Source organism: Giraffa tippelskirchi, chromosome 3 (assembly GCF_054371585.1).
Source record: "Giraffa tippelskirchi isolate mGirTip1 chromosome 3, T2T-mGirTip1v1.2.pri, whole genome shotgun sequence".
NCBI classification, from domain to species: domain Eukaryota; kingdom Metazoa; phylum Chordata; class Mammalia; order Artiodactyla; family Giraffidae; genus Giraffa; species Giraffa tippelskirchi.
In genome coordinates, this window is record NC_137277.1 from 65,219,419 (window position 1) to 65,237,009 (window position 17,591).

Genomic DNA, 17,591 nt, shown 5'->3' on the forward strand with positions numbered 1-17,591 from the left:
TGAAGCACAGATACCCATGGTTCACAGACAGAATGCAGTATGTCTGTCATGTTAAAATGTAACAGGGGTGATTTGGATAACCAGGTCTTGAAAGGCTCCTCCCAGGGAGATGGATGCAGGTGAGTAGCTCTGATGGCTGGGATGCTGTGTGGGCAGGACTGCTCATCACCAGGGTCCCTGGAGTCAGCTCAGAGCCTGGTCCATGGGGTCTCAGCCCTCAGCTCATGCCCAGGGAATGCGTGAGGGAGGAATGCTTGTCAGGCAGGGGCAGGGGTAGCATCTCTGCCTTCACTCCCCGACCTTCATATGCAACCACCATATTCCTACTGTTGAGTCAAATCATTACTGCTCAGCCTTCAAGGTTCACTCCTAGGGCACCCAAGTCAGGCTGACTCCACCTTGCTCCCTCTTTTCTGGAAGGGCACAGGCACCAACTGGAGGGTCAGCTCCCAGGGCAGCAACCAGGCCCAGGCACCCCTGCACCCAGTCAACCTTCACTGCAGCCAAGAGCTGCCCCAGTATCCCCAACAAGAAGGCTGAATGAGGGAGCAGGAATGCTCTGAGTGGACACAGTCTTCCTCCCCCTCCTCCTCCCCCCTCAGATGGGGCCCTGCAGGCCTTGTCACTCCCCTGTGGAAGCTGCCACCCAGTGCTTGTGACCCAGCTCTGCAGCTGCACAAGCTGCCCAGCCTTCTAGTGTCTGCCATCATCTGGGGTCTGACTTCTCTGGGTCTCACTGGCTCCCTATGATGCGGGGTCTATGAGGCTGTCCCTTGCAGGTGCTGAGAGGAGTAGATGGAGAAGTACTTGGAAGGGGTCCAACACGTGGGAGTCCTCAGGCTGCGAGGACATTGGGGGCACTTGGTGTTCCCTGCCCTGCCCACCCTCCGCACTCCTCCTGTCCCTTGCCCGTGCCCCACCTAGCCAAGGAGGTCATCACGGAGGGCCCGCACTTGGTGCTGGGTACAGGGGCTTACACACATTGACTTGGGGGAATCGTGGGCACCCTCCCCACCTGGAAGACTGTGTCCTACGCAGCTCCCTGTGTAATGGAGGTCTGCAAGCCCTCCAGTGCTGTGCAGTTGTCATTTCCAAGCTCTCTAAAACTTAGCCCCTTCCTTCTAAGGTGCTATAATCTGGTTGGAGAAAACAAAACAAAATGCCCTAAAATGTGTGAGTAGATGTTGGTTCAAAAGTGAGGAAATGGAGGCTGGAACAGTATGATTGTCTTAGGAGATGGAAGAACTTGACCTGTGTGAGTCCTTCAGAGCTCCCCTTGACTGTGGGATGAACACCTGAGCCCTGTGGCCCTTCAGTTCCAGCTCCCGCTCCCGCCCTTGCATCCTGAACCCACAGACCTTTGCCTACCTGAACGGTGTGAAGGTCCTGCACACCTGCTTTGTCACCTCCTTTGGTCTTGCTGTTTATTTCCTCTGCTTGGGATGTCTTACTCCAGCAAACTCTTATTGACTCTTTAAAGACCCAGTCCAAGTGTCTCCTTCTCCAGGTCACTAGTCTTCCAGGCTGAGTTATGTGCTTCCCTTCTCTGCTCTTACAGCCTCCTCTGCAATAGTTCCATTTGCCATTTTCATGAAAGGCAACCTCAACTTCATAATCCAAATCTAATCTCCTGACCCCCTCCTCAGTCCCATCCTGTGTTTCTTTAACCCTCCCCATCTCAGTTCATGACAGCTCTTTCATATTGCTCAGGAAAAAATCTTTGGAGTTGTCTTTGACTCCTTTTTTTCCCTCCCACACTTATATTTGATCCATCAGCAAATCCATAAGTTTTACCTCTAAGATATGACCAAAATGTAACCACTACTGTCCACCTTTTCAGGCACTGCTCACACCCAGGCCACCACCTTCTGTCACTAGGTTCAGCACCAACCTCTCACTACTCCTGTCCATGTGCCCAACCCATGGAGCAGCCTGTAGTAACTTTGCTCAAACCCGAACAAGGTTCTGACATATTACTGCTCTGCCCAGAGGCTCTAAGGCAATGGATCTTGCCCTGCCAGTGCTTGGTAATCCTCCTACACTCACAATTTCAAAAAAACTGTATTATGCTCTGGGTGACATAAAAGAGAAATGGCATGAAGGCAATTTTAATAAAATAAGGTGCATGTCAGTACAATAGCCAACATGTCTCTACTAGATGACAGAGGAGTTTGGGGGCTGCCTGAGCATCTCATGGCCATGAACACCAATGTAGGATCTCAGCACTGGCAGCAGAAATGGAGGTGTCTGCTGTGGCGATGGGATTTTTCCCAGTAGTGAGCAAATCTTGGTAAGGCCTTGGGTCAAACAGTTTGCATGACTTGGCAGATGTTGTTTATCAACTAAAACTTCTCCATCCTTCTAAATAAAATATCTAAACACTGCTATATATAAAATAGACAACTAACAAGAACCTACTATATAGCACAGGGAATTCTACTCAATATTCTGCAATGACCTATATGGGAAAAGAATCTAATCAAGAGTGGATATATGTATGTACATAACTGATTCACTTTGCTGATTACCTGAAACTAACACAGCATTGTGCATTAACTATACTCCAGCAAAAATAAAAAGAAAATAAAAGAAAAAATAAAATGTTTAAATGTGTGACACCCACCCCTCCTTGGCACTCCTTATTGCTTCCCTGTTTTAACCTTTTCAATTAGTACACATCACCCTTTGTTGTACCACTGGTTTATCTTCTTTCTTGTTTATTCTTTGCCTCCTATCACTCAACATAAGTTCTATGAGGGCAGAATGTTTGTCTGTTGATTGAATAGTCTCAAGTATACAGAAAGTGCTCAATAACTATCAGTTGAATAGATTAAATTCACTGATGAATGGCATGAAGGAAGCTCTCTGTCTCAGGTCACTTCCCAAGACTAGATGTGACGGCTGGGTTGCATGTTTGGTACTTCCCTGTGCTGACAACCCAGATGGCTCTGGTAATTGATGAGCTGAGCCAAATCTGAAAGACTGAATGACAGGGTGCCTGCTTAGTATCCTGCCCTGTAAGGAGGCTGAGGCCTGACTTCTGAGCTTTAGTTCCTTAGGATAGAACTGACAGGTTTGCCCTGAGGCAGGTTAATGATTGCTCTGTGTTTTTAAACATTAAAAAAAAAAATATTTTCAGGAGAGTGTGTGACCCATTGCATTACTTAACTTCTTTTCTCAGCAAATCTCAAGTCGATTAACCGCCACCTTATTCCCTGGGGAGGAATTGGTATAGCTGTGACTTGTGGGTTTATACTATCTCATGGCTCATAGTGGTTCCTGGGCCCCGTTGACACTGTTTGCCCTCCTTCCATAGAGGATTTTCATCACAGAAGCAAAGAATCTGAAATCATTTCATGGAAGCTGACAGTGAACTTCAGGGACCAGAGAAAACTCCATGAGGTGACAAGCCTCTATCTATATGCATGCCTCCTGGTTACCTGGAAGACTTCCAATAAATAATTCATTAAACCAGGCTTGAAAACAGTGAAAATTATTTTTAAGTGGAAATCTCCAAAGCACAAAAAAAGGCAGAGACAGAAGGAAACAGTGACTGAGGTTGAAATTTTGGGCCAGAGCCCTGGCTTTCTCTGTGTCTGAGTAGCATGAGGCTTCCTCCAAGCGTGGGGCAACCACTCCTAGATCAGAAATCCAGAGCCTCCCTTACCCCCACAAATAGAAGATGTCTGTTCTTGGATGATGTACTGAATGTGGCTCCAAAGAGGCTGAGGATACACAGCAACCTCATGCCACTTGTGCTGAGCCATCTCAGGATCATAAACTTAGTGTCAGCTGCCCTGGCTGACTCAGAATGTGGGCTCCTGACCCATTGTCTGTTAGAGGGTGAGAAGCTAGAAAGGGAGCTGTAGAGCCTCCCCTCTACTCTGGCCTCCCCTCCACCTTCTGCTTCTTTCCATTTCAGCACAATGCTTGCTGACCAGCACCTAGCTGACCCTCCTCTCTAGGCAGGGCTTTTAGAGACGGCTTTTAGACCCTGTTTGGTGCAGTGTTTTGTTAAGAGGTCGATGGCCAGAAATGGGACAGAAATGAGCATGGAGCTCTTTCTCTGACTGGCATCACCCCTGGGTCTCAGTTTGCTCCTCTGTAGAGTGAAAATGTATAGTTGTCTGTGAGGGTTAATGAGAAATGTGTACATTGTTTAGGAAGTGCTAGCAATGATGCTGGGTGAAATGTAACCCCATGAGCTTTGGCTCTCCAGGGACCCCGTGAGTACAAACTGGCCCCAGTTCTATCTTAAAAAGTGAGCAAGCAGCAGAGAAACTAGCCAGAAGCAGGAGTGAGACCCTGCAAATGCATGTACACAAATACAGACACATACACACACAGACACTCTCACACATACATTCACACAGACTCATGGACCTGCACAAACTGACACATGGTGAAACACACACATGGTCTCACATACTCACTCTCTCACACACACAGAGCACACCCTCCTGCCTGGGTCTCACCTGGTCTATGTCCTAGTCTGTCTGTGTCATCATGGATCATACATCCCAACCTGGCTTGGCTCCTGTGCACCTCCCCTGCTCCAACATCTGTCCTCCAATCACCGTTATCTGGGAAGTTTCTGAACAATTGATCTCTCAGGATTCTGTGGTTTTGCACAAGACACTTCTCCTACCAGAAAAATCTTTCTACCCCTTTTCACCATAATCTCTCTCATGGGGTTCTCACGTCTTTTATCCCCCAGCTTTTTTGAGATACTGTTGACATATAAAATTGTGTTCTCACATGCTAAAGCTCTGCTCAAAAGCTGGCTTCTCTGAGAAACCTCCTTTGGGGAAGCTGGGATGACAGGCCCCTCCCATGCTCTGTGAGTTTCCTCCATCACCTGATTCCCTGATCCATGAGCGTCCAGTTGTACCCCACCTTCTGGGCTCTTCATCCCCTGCATGGTCGGTGACTATATTTTTCTCGCTACAGCACCTGAACCTGTCAGTAGGGGGAGCTCCAGGAGCTTGAAATGACAACCCAGGGTCTCCTGATTTGGGAGACAGTGTTTCTACCTCTCCATGGTGACCTCTCTGTGAAGTATTGTTTACTTTGGAATTCTGTGTTAAATTTGGCCGGCTGTATGTTGATGCAGAGGCCTCTTTTCACTGAAATGCCTAACAAGCACCTGATTAATACTTTTAAAATATCCTAAGCTGAATTCTCCTGATAAAATATCCTAGATTATTCTCTTGATAATCACATAGCAGAGAGGAAGATGTGCGATGCCTTTCCTTCTGTGAAGTTATCACTCTGGGAAATCAAGGAAACAAACTTATTTGTCACAGTACAATGATCTGGGGCTTTGGAAACCATAATTTATGATTTCATAGCTGTGGTGGATAAATAGCTATAATTTTCATTAGTCCTCCTTGAGTAAGCTTGCAGCTAATACAGAAGGGACAAGGTCTTGAGCAAGATACTGGTCCCTAGGGAAAGGATTATAATTGCCAGCCAGAAACCAGGACAGATATGAAGACAAGAACAAAGCAGGCCTGGGAAGCCAGATGAGCCTGAGATCTGTGGGCTCAGATGGCCCTACATGAGCAATGGGTGAGCTTTGAGATGTTTCTCTAATAGGGTAGTTACTCAAGATAAATGCAAATATACGTCCACACAAGGACTTAGAAGGGTTTTCCAGGTGGCACTGGTGTTAAAGAACCTGCTTGCCAATGCAGGCAACGTAAGAGACGTGGATTCGATCACTGGGTTGGGAAGATCCCCTGAAAGAGGGCATGGCCACCGACTCCAATATTCTTTTTGTATTAGTTACATTTAAAAAATTATTTATTTATTTTAGTTGGAGGCTAATTACTTTACAATATTGTAGTGGTTTTTGCCATACATTCACATGAATCAGCCATAGGTGTACATGTGTTCCCCATCCCGAACCCCTCTCTTACCTCCCTCCCCATTCCATCCCTCAGGGTCATCCCAGTTCACCAGCCCTGAGTGCCCTGTCTCATGCATTGAACCTGGACTGGCGGTCTGTTTCACATATGATAATATACATGTTTCAATGCTATTCTTTCAAACATCCTACCCTCGCCTTCTCCCACAGAGTCCAAAAGTCTGTTCTTTATATCTGTGTCTCTTTCACTGTCTCACATATAGGGTCATCATTACAATCTTTCTAAATTCCACATATATGTGTTAATATACTGTATTGGTGTTTTTCTTTCTCTGTATAATAGGCTCCAGTTTCATCCATCTCATTAGAACTGATTCAAATGCATTCTTTTAAATAGCTGAGCAATATTCCATTATGTATGTGTACCAAAGCTTTCTTATCCATTCGTCTGCTGATGGACATCTAGGTTGCTTCCATGTCCTAGCTGTTGTAAACAGTGCTGCGATGAACATTGGGATACATGTGTCTCTTTCAATTCTGGTTTCCTCGGTGTGTATGCCCAGCAGTGGGATTGCTGGGTCATATGGCAGTTCTATTTCCAGTTTTTTAAGGAATCTCCACACTGTTCTCCATAGTGGCTGTACTAATTTGCATTCCCACCAACAGTGTAAAAGGATTCCCTTTTCTCCACATCCTCTCCAGCATTTATTGTTTGTAGGATTTTTGATAGCAGCCATTCTGACTGGTGTGAGATGGTACCTCATTGTGGTTTTGGTTTGCATTTCTCTGATAATGAGTGATGTTGAGCATCTTTTATGTGTTTGTTAGCCATCTGTATGTCTTCTTTGGAGAAATGTCTGTTTAGTTCTTTGGCCCATTTTTTGACTGGGTCATTTATGTTTCTGGAACTGAGCTGCATGAGCTGCTTGTATATTTTTGAGATTAATTATTTGTCAGTTGTTTCATTTGCTAATATTTTCTCCCATTCTGAAGGCTGTCTTTTCACCTTGCTTATAGTTTCCTTCATTGTGCAAAAGCTTTTAAGTTTAATTATGTCCCATTTGTTTATTTTTGCTTTTATTTCTATTACTCTGGGAGGTGAGTCATAGAGGATCCTGCTGTGATTTATGTCAGAGAGTGTTTTGCCTATGTTTTCCTATAGGAGTTTTACAGTATCTGGTCTTTCTTTTAGATCTTTAATCCATTTTGAGTTTATTTCTGTCCATAGTGTTAGAAAGTGTTCTAGTTTCATTCTTTTACAAGTGGTTGACCAGTTTTCCCAGCACCACTTGTTAAAGAGATTGTCTTTTCTCCCTTGTAGATTCTTGCCTCCTTTGTCAAAGATAAGGTGTCCATAGGTGTGTGGATTTATCTCTGGGCTTTGTATTTTGTTCCATTGATCTATATTTCTGTCTTTGTCCCAGTACCATACTGTCTTGATGACTGTAGCTTTGTAGTAAAGTCTGAAGTCAGGCAGGTTGATTCCTCCAGTTCCATTCTTTTTTCTCAAGATTGCTTTGGCTATTCAAGGTTTTTTGTATTTCCATACAAACTGTGAAATTATTTGTTCTAGTTCTCTGAAAAATTCTGTTGGTAGCTTGATAGGGATTGCATTGAATCTACAGATTGCTTTGGGTAGTATAGTTATTTTCACTATATTGAATCTTCAGATCCATGAACATGGTATATTTCTCCATCTATTCATGTCCTCTTTGATTTCTTTCATCGGTGTTTTATAGTTTTCTATATATAGGTCTTTTGTTTCTTTAGGTAGATTTATTCCCAAGTATTTTATTCTTTTCATTGCAATGGTGAATGAAATTGTTTCCTTAATTTTTGTTTCTGTTTTCTCATTGTTAGTGTATAGGAACGCAAGGGATTTCTGTGTATTAATATTGTACCCTGCAACTTTACTATATTCATTGATTAGCTCTAGTAATTTTCTGGTGATGTGTTTAGGGTTTTCTACGTAGAGGATCATGTCATCTGCAAATAGTGAGAGTTTTACTTCTTCTTTTCCAATCTGGAAATTGGAATCTTTTATTTCTCTCTCTTCTCTGATTGCTGTGACTAAAACTTCCAAAACTATGTTGAATAGTGGTGGTGAGAGTGGGCACCCTTGTCTTGTTCCTGACTTTAGGGGAAATGCTTTCAGTTTTTCACCATCGAGGATAATGTTTGCTGTGGGTTTATCATATACAGCTTTTATTATGTTGAGGTATGTTCCTTCTATGCCTGATTTCTGGAGGGTTTTTTTTTTTTTATCATAAATGAATGTTGAATTTTGTCAAAGGCTTTTTCTGTATCTATTGAGATAATCATATGGCTTTTATCTTTCAGTTTGTTGATGTGGTGTATCACATTGTTTGATTTGTGAATACTGAAAAATCCTTGCATCTCTGGGATAAAGCCCACTTGGTCTTGATGTATGATATTTTTAATATGTTGTTGGACTCTGTTTGCTAGAATTTTGTTAAGGAATTTTGCATCTATGTTCATCAGTGATATTGGCCTGTAGTTTTGTGTGTGTGTGTGTGTGTGTGTGTGTGTGTGTGTGTATGTGGCATCTTTGTCTGCTTTTGGTATTAGGGTGATGGTGGCCTCATAGAATGAGTTTGGAAGTTTACCTTCCTCTGCAATTTTCTGGAAGAGTTTGAATAGGATAGGTGTTAGCTCTTCTCTAAGTTTTTGGTAAAATTCACCTGTGAAGCCATCTGTTCCTGGGCTTTTGTTTGTTGGAAGATTTTTTTATTACAGTTTTGATTTCCGTGCTTGTGATGGGTCTGTTAAGATTTTCTATTTCTTCCTGGTTCAGTTTTAGAATTATACTTTTTAAGAATTCGTCCATTTCTTCCAAGTTGTTCATTTTATTGGCATATAGTTGCTGATAGTAGTCTCTTATGATCCTTTGTATTTCTGTGTTGTCTGTTGTGATTTCTCCATTTTCATTTCTAATTTTGTTGATTTGATTCTTCTCCTTTTTTTTCTTGATGAGTCTGGCTAATGGTTTCTCTATTTTATTTATCTTCTCAAAGAACCAGCTTTTAGTTTTGTTGATTTTTGCTATAGTTTCCTTTGTTTCTTTTTCATTTATTTCTGCCCTAATTTTTATGATTTATTTCCTTCTACTAACCCTGGGGTTCTTTATTTCTTCTTTTTCTAGTTGCTTTCAGTGTAAGTTAGGTTATTTACTGATTTTTCTCTTGTTTCTTGAGGTAAGCTTGTATTGATATGAACCTTCCCCTTAGCACTACTTTTACTGAATCCCATAGGTTTTGGGTTGTTGTGTTTTCATTTTCATGTGTTTCCATGAATATTTTGATTTCTTCTGTGATTTGTTGGTTATTCAGAAGTGTGTTGTTTAGGCTCCATATGTTTATATTTTTAATTGTTTTTTCCTGTACTTGCCATCTAATCTTATCACCTTGTTATCAGAAAGATGCTTGAAATGATTTAAATTTTTTTGAATTTACCAAGGCAAGATTTATGGCCCAGGATGTGATCTATCCTGGAGAAGGTTCCGTGTGCACTTGAGAAAAAGATGAAATTCATTGTTTCGGGTGAAATGTCCTATAGGTATCAATTATGTCTAACTGGTCCCTTGTATCATTTAAAGCTTGTGTTTCCTTGCTAATTTTCTGTTTAGTTGATCTATCCATAGGTGTGAGTGGGGTATTAAAGTCTCCCACTATTATTGTGTTACTGTTAATTTCCTCTTTCATACTTGTTTGCATTTGCCTTACTTATTGCTCCTATGTTGAGTGCATACATATTTATAATTGTTATATCTTCTTCTTGGATTGATCCTTTGATCATTCTGTAGTGTCCTTCTTTGTCTCTTTTCATAGCCTTTATTTCAAAGTCTATTTTATTTGATATGAATATTGCTACTCCTGTTTTCTTTTGGTCTTCATTTGTGTGATATGAATTTTTCCAACCCTTCACTTTTCATCTGTATGTGTCCTTAGGTTTGAGGTGGGTCTCTTGTAGACATCATATATAGGGGTCTTGTTTTTGTGTCCATTCAGCCAGTCTTTGTCTTTTATTTGGGCTATTCAGCCCATTTACATTTAAGGTAATTATTGATAAGTATGCTCCCGTTGCCATTAACTTTGTTGTTTTGGATACAAGTTTATATACCTTTTCTATGTTTCCTGTCTGGAGAAGATCCTTTAACATTTGTTGAGGAGCTGTTTTGGTGGTGTTGAATTCTCTCAGCTTTTGCTTGTCTGTGAAGCTTTTGATTTCTCCTTCGTATTTGAATGATATCCTTGCTGGGTACAGTAATCTGGGTTGTAGGTTTTTCTCTTTCATCACTTTAAGTATGTCCTCTCATTCCCTTCTGGCCTGAAGAGTTTCTATTGAAGTATCAGCAGTTATCCTTATGGGAATCCCCTTGTGTATGATTTTTTGCTTTCCCTTGTTGCTTTTAATATTTGCTCTTTGTGTTTGATCTTCGTTTATTTGATCAATGTGTGTCTTGGGGTGTTTCACCTTGGGTTTATCTTGTTGGGACTCTTTGTTTTTCTTGGACTTGGGTGGCTATTTCCTTGCCCATTTTAGGAAAGTTTTCAACTATTATCTGCTCAAGTATTTTTCATGGCCTTTCTTTTTTTCTTCTTCTTCTGGGACTCCTGTGATTTGAATGTTGGGGTGCTTAACATTGTCTCAGAGGTCTCTGAGGTTGTCCTCATTTCTTTTAATTCTGTTTTATTTTTTCCTCTCTGCTTCATTTATTTCCACCATTCTATCTTCCACTTCACTTATCCTATATTCTGCGTCTGTTATTCTACTGTTGGTTCCTTCCAGATTGCTTTTGATCTCAGTTTTTGCATTATTCATCATTGATTGACTCTTTCTTATTTCTTCTGGGTCCTTGTTGAACATTTTTTGCATCTTCTCAATCCTCATCTCTAGTTTATTTGTCTATAACTCCATTTTGTTTTCCAGATTTTGGATCATCTTTACTATGATTAATACGAATTCTTTTTCAGGTAGACTCCCTATCTCCCCCCCTTTTGTTTGTTTTGGTGGGCATTTATCATGTTCCTTTACCTGCTGAATATTTATCTGCTTTTTCATTTTGTTTAAATTGCTGTGTTTGAGGTGGTCTTTCTGTAGGCTGGAAGTTTGTGGTTCCTCTTTATTGTGGAGATTCCTCCCTGTGGGTGGGGTTGGAAGAGTGGCTTGTCAAGATTTCTTGGTTAGGGAAGTTGGGTCGGTGTTCTGGTGTGTGGAGTTGGATCTCTTCTCTCTGGAGTGCAATGAAATGTCCAGTAGTGAGTTTTGAGTTGTCTATGGGTTTGGTGTGACTTTTGGCTGCCTGTATTTTTCTGCTTAGGGTTATGTTCCTGCTTTGTTGGAGAATTAGCTTGGTATGTCTTGCTCTGGAAGTTGTTGGCTCTTGGGTGGAGCTTGGTTTCAGTGTAGATACGGAAGCTTTTGGATGAGCTCGTGACAATTAATGTTCTCTGGAGTCAGGAGTTATCTGGTGTTCTCAAGTTTTGGATTTAAGCCTCCTGCCTCTAGCTTTCCAGTCTTATACTTACAGTAGCCTGAAGACTTCTCCATCCATCCACTACAGATGATAAAATGGTGAAAATATTCTCCACAGTTAGGGACACCCAGAGAGGTTCACAGTGTTAAATGAAGAAGAGAAAAGAGAGGAGGGAGATAGAAGTGACCAGGAGGAGAAGAGTGAGTGAAGTCGCTTAGGCATGTCCGAGTCTTTGCGACCCCATGGACTCTAGCCTCCCAGGTTCCTCCATCCATGGGATTTTCCAAGCAAGAATATTGGAGTAGGTTGCCATTTCATTCTACTAGAGATCATCCTGACCCAGGGATTGTACCCAGGTCTCCCGCATCGTAGGCAGACAATTTACCCTCTGAGCTACTAGTAGGAGAAGAGGGGGAGGCAAAAAGACAGACAGAAATCTAGCCAGTAATTAATTCTCTGTGTGCTCCCCAGAGTTTGGAACACCCAGAGAGGTTCATGGAGTTACACAAAGAAGAGAAGAGGGAGGAGGGAGATAGAGATGACCAGAAGGAGAAGAGGGGGAATCAGAAGGGGAAAGACCAATCTAGACAGTATTCACTCAATCCTTTGTTCTGTGAGTGGGCCAGGCTGCACCTTAGATTAGATCATTTGGCGAGAAAGTTCTCTCTCTCTCTCTTTTCTCTCTGTGACTGTCCCACAGTTTGGGTTGCTATCTCAAATTAGCTCCCTCAGATTGTCTTCAGGGCATTCAGGCCCAGTCCTCACCCTAAGCATGCAACCTGCGCATCCCTGTCCAGTCCCCACTTGCTGGTGGTGGACGTGAGCACCTGGGCTCCTTCTCAGCTGGGAGTTGTGGTTAAGCGCCTATTCTATGGGTTTTTTCTTTTTTTCTTTTTCCTCCTAGTTATGTTGCCCTCTGAGATTCCAAAACTCCCCACAAACCTGCCGGTGAGAGGGTTTCCTGCTGTTTGGAAACTTCTCCTCCACATGTTGGTGGAGTGAGCTGTAGCACTTGGGAAGGAAGGAAATTTAATCTTCATTTCTACTTGGTGTAGAAATGAGTGAGGCTCTGGCTCCCAGATTCTCAGGCCAACCCTCCCTGGTGCTGAGACTGCCAGAGGCCCACTTGGACCTATAGGACCAATCTGAGCTGAGGCTGAACAACCCAGGGTATCCAGTCCTACTCAACATCCAGCCTTTCCTGTGACTCTCTGGGTCCCACAGTTGATAATGGGAGCCTCACCTCATTCCCTCTGTGTGTCCTTGGGATAATAATAGTAAGAGTTGAATAACAATAATGGCTTCCCTGGTGGCTCAATAGTAAAGAACCCACCTGCCATGCAGGAGACATAGCTTGGATTCCTGGGTCAGGAAGATTCCCCAGGAGAGGGAAATGCAACCCATTTCAGTATTCTTACCTTGGAAATCCCATGGACAGAGGAGCCTGGCAGACTGCAGTCCAGGGGATTATGAAGAGCTGGACATGGAGGGTGGTCCTAAGATGGCAGAGGAATAGGATGGGGAGATCACTTTCTCCCCCACAAATTCATAGAAAGATCATTTGAAAGCTGAGAAAATACCACAAAACAACTTCTGAACACTGGCGGAGGACACCAGGCACCCAGAAGGCAGCTCATTATCTTTGAAAGGAGGTGGGACAAAATATAAAAGATAAAAAGAGAGACAAAAGAGTTAGGGATAGAGACCCTTCCTGGGTAGGGAGTTGTAAGGGAGGAGAAGTTTCCAAACAACAGGAAACCCTCTCATTGGCAGGTCTGTGGGAAGTTTTGGAATCTCAGAGGGCAACATAACCGGGAGGAAAAAATAAATAAATAAAACCCACAGATTACGTGCCTAATTGCAACTCCCAGTGGAGAAGTAGCCCAGACGCTCACGTCTACCACCAGCAAACAGGGGCTGGACAGGGAGGTGTGGGCTGCATTGCTCAGGGTAAGGACCCGGCCTGAATGCCCTGAGGGCAATCTGAGGGAACTAACGTGAGATAGCAACCCAAATTGTGGGATAGCCAGAGAGAGAGAAAAAAAGAGAGGAAAGAGAGAGAACTTTCCTGTGAAAAGCTCTAGCCTAAGGCACTGATGGGCCACTCACAGAACAAAGGACTGAGCAAATACCGGAAGAGAGCTAGCCAGCAGCAGATTGGAACATCCCCTGCTGGAGGCAGAGAGGCAGGCAGGTGACAGCCAGAGCCAGAAGGCAATGGGCAAACTCGGCCCCAGAGACGGCATCCTCCACCAAACTGTGAGCAGTCTCCCAGTTGCTAACCAAGTCTTCCTGGGATCCTGGACGGTTGACATCCGCCAGGAGGGTCACAGGCAGAGGTCAGCTCCCCAGAGGAGACACACAGCACACCTGAGATGGCTCTCCCACTGTGCACCCAGGACACCGAGGGGCTGGGACGGGGGAAGTGATAAGATGCACTGCCCACCTGGGGAGTGTGCACTCACCTGGTTGCCTGAGCTGCTTGAACCTGGGAAGGGCACAAAATGCAGGCCCAACTGAGTCTGTGCCTTTGTGGAGTACTTGAGTACCTCAACCTGAGCAGCTTAGAGCTGGGAAGTGCACGCAACCAAGGGTTCACCTTAGGAAGTTCCCCTGCAGAGCAAACTGGAGCCTGAGCAGTGTAGACCAGGAAAGCACACACGCCATGAGTGGGGGAAAGCCCAGTGTGGCCCAGACACTGCAAGCACTCCCCATACATGCTAGTGATATTTGTTTGCAGTGTTCCTCCCTCTCCACAACACAATTGAGCAAGTGAGCCTAAATAAGTGACCACCTTCGCCCCCTTGTGTCAGGGCGGAAGTTAGATACTGAAGAGACTTGCAAACAGAGGAAGCCAAAATAAACAAAGACGAGGGAACAGCTTTGGAAGTGACAGGTGCAACAGATTAAAACCCTGTAGTTACCATTGACTACATTGGAAGGGACCTATAGATCTTGAGAAGAAGTATAAGCTTGAACAAGGAGCTATCTGAAACTGAACTGACCCCACATTGCCCTCAACAACTCCAGAGAAATTCCTACACATATTTTACTGTTATCATTATTTTTTTTTATTTTTAAGTTCTTTGTTACTCTTATAACTTTCATTTTTAAAACCTACTATCACCTTGAAAAAAAAGACTCTATTAAAAATAAAGCAAATTTCATATTTTTAAAATAACTTTTGCGATTTTGTTTTGTTTTCTTAATATTGTAGTTTTGAGAGTCTAACTTCTACTCTAGATTTTTAATCTTTGCTTTTTGATATTTGTTATCAATTTTTTACCTTTAAGGATATAATCTTCAGTACCCATTTTTACTTAGGAGTGTAATTACTGGCTTGATTACTCTCTCACCTTTTGACTCTTTTTTTCTCCCCCAGGTCACCTCTATTTCCTCCCTCCCCCTTCTCTTCTCTACTTAACTCTGTGAATCTCTTTGGGTGCTCCAGCCTGTGGAGAACACTTAGGGAACTGATCACTGGCTAGATTGCTCGCTCCCCTTTTGATTCCCCCTCTTCTCCTCCTGGTCACCTCTATCACCCTCCTCCTATTCTCTTCTCCATGTAACTCTGTGAACCTCTCTGGGTGTCCCTCACTGTGGAGAATATTTTCACCATTAAGCTAAATGTTTTATCATCAGTGCTGTAGGGATGGAGAAGTCTTCAGGCTACTGTAAGAATAACACTGAAAGCCAGAGGCAGGAGGCTTAAATCCAAAACTTGAGAACACCAAATTCCTGACTCCAGGGAACATTAATTGACAAGAGCTCATCCAAAAGCCTCCATACCTACACTGAAACCAAGCTCCACCCAAGAGCCAACAAGTTTCAGAGAAAGACATACTAAGCTAATTCTCCAACAAAGCAGGAACATAACCCTGAGCAGAAAAATACAGGCAGCCAAAAGTCACACCAAACCCATAGACAACTCAAAACTCACTACTGGACATTTCATTGCACTCCAGAGAGAAGAGATCCAGCTCCACACACCAGAACACTGATGCAACTTCCCTAACCAGGAAACCTTGACGAGCCACTCGTCCAACCCCACCCACAGGGAGGAATCTCCACAATAAAGAGGGACCACAAACTTCCAGCCTACAGAAAGGCCACCCCAAACACAGCAATCTAAACAAGATGAAAAGCCAGTGAAATATCCAGCAGATAAAGGAACATGATAAAAGCCCACCAAACCAAACAAAAGAGGAGGAGATAGAGAGTCTGTCTGAAAAAGAATTCAGAGTAATGATAGTAAAAATGATCCAAAATCCTGAAAACAAAATGGAGTTACAAATAAGTAGCCAGGAGACAAGGATTGAGAAGATGCAAGAAAAGTTTATAAAGGACCCAGAAGAATTAAAAAAGGGTTACTCAATAATGAATAATGCAATAACCGAGATCAAGAGCACTCTGGAGGGAACCAACAGTAGAATAACGGAGGCAGAAGATAGGGTAAGTGAAGTGGAAGATAGAATGGTGGAAATAAATGAAGCAGAGAGGAAAAAAGAAAAAAAAAATGAGGACAACCTCAGAGACCTCTGGGACAATGTTAAATTCCCCAACATTCGAATCATAGGAGTCCCAGAAGTAGAAGACAAAAAGAAAGGCCATGAGAAAATACTCAGGGAGATAATAGTTGAAAACTTCTCTAAAATGGGCAAGGAAATAGCCACCCAAGTCCAAGAAACCAGGACATGGAAGCAACCTAGATGTCCATCAACAGATGAATGGATAAGAAAGATGTGGTACATAGACACAGTGGAATATTACTTGACTATTAAAAAGAATGCATTTGGATCAGTTCTAATGAGGTGGATGAAACTGGAGCCCATTATTCAGAGTGAAGTAAGTCAAAGAAAAACACCAGTACAGTATATTAACTCATATATATGGAATTTAGAAAGATGGTAACGATGGCCCTATATATGGGACAGCAAAAGAGACACAGATGTAAATAACAGACTTTTGGACTCTGTGGGAGAAGGGAATGGGTGCGATGATTTGAGAGAAGAGCACTGAAACATGTTTATTATCATATGTAAAATAGATTGTCAGTCCAGTTTCGATGCATGAGAGAGGATGCTCAGGGATGGTGCACTGGGATGACACTGAGGGATGGGATGGGGAGAGAAGTGGGAGGGGGATTCAGGATGGGGAACACATGTACACCCGTGGCTGATTCATGTGAATGTATGGCAAAAACCACCCCAATATTGTAAAGTAATTAGCCTCCAATTTAAATAAATAAAGAGAGAAAAAATAAAGAAAGAAAAAGATTTGGACACAACTTAGTGACTAAACAACAATAATGATAGTAACAGTAGTAATAATAGTAGTCACAATAACATTAGTTTTAATCAAAGTTCACCTGAGTGTGTGTGATACAATTTCATCATAGCTTCAGCTTCAATCATAAAGAGATACTTACTGTTAAGTACCCAAGGGCAATTTGTGCTACTGAAGGCAGGGCCTAGGGCTGCCTGAGTTGAAACTGTCTGAGCTGGGCCCTCTTTTCTCTTTCTCTCTTTCTTCCTTCCTTTTTTTCTTTCTTTTCTGCTCTTTTTCTTTTGCCTCAGTATTTGTTGCTTTCATTTTTTGCATTTAATCTCTTTAAAAACCAACTTTAGGTATGTGGCTGAATGTGGCTACTCCACAGAAGTAGCCTCAGGTCCAAGCTGATGTATCTTTAGTTCAAATAATGAACAAAAGCAAACTAATACCTTTGAATCCCTATTCTAAATTCCTGAGAGAGAGAAAGAGAGAGAGAGAGAGAGAAAGAGGTGGAATTTTTATGGGCCCTGGTGTCTTCACCTTTGGTCTAGTCAGTTATAGGCAAAGACAAGGTGACATTATGGGCAGATACCCCAAGAATTATTCATAATATTATCAATATTTACAATAGTAATAAATGTCATTTATGGGATTATGCAATGTGTTAAATGCCAGGTATTATCTCATTTAATTTTAATAACAAGTTAGCAAGGTAGATATTATCCTTATTTTACAAGTGTGAAAGCTGGAGATTTAAGAGTGAAGTAACTTCTGTCCCAACACATGAGTAGAAAGGCTTCAGTTTGAGCCCACATTTGCTTGGCCACAAAGCCCTTGTTTCCTTCAGGGAGATATCTTTTGTGTGTGTGTGTGTGTTTAACCTGTTGAAGTATAATTTTCCTAAGGTCTGACTTATGCAAATATAAAACAAACATACATCAAAGAGCTTATTCA

General features: G+C 42.5%; 1 protein-coding gene across 5 annotated transcripts in view; it reads left to right on the forward strand.

The window, feature by feature from the left end:
* The window catches only part of PLEKHB2 (pleckstrin homology domain containing B2), a 294,333-nt gene that overhangs the window by 177,611 nt on the left and 99,131 nt on the right, over positions 1-17,591 (forward strand). Inside the window, exon 12 of one of the 5 annotated variants that reach the window (XR_014080350.1) lies at positions 3,317-3,484. The exons of 3 other annotated variants lie outside the window; for them this stretch is intronic. Coding sequence is in view for 1 of the 2 variants with exons in the window: in XM_081583154.1 (XP_081439280.1) it covers positions 15,332-15,395 (64 nt within the window). In the remaining variant the exon portion in view is untranslated. Of the gene's footprint in view, positions 1-3,316; positions 3,485-15,331; positions 15,884-17,591 lie in introns of those variants that run through there. One more of the 5 variants, XM_081583154.1, reaches the window with a different exon arrangement.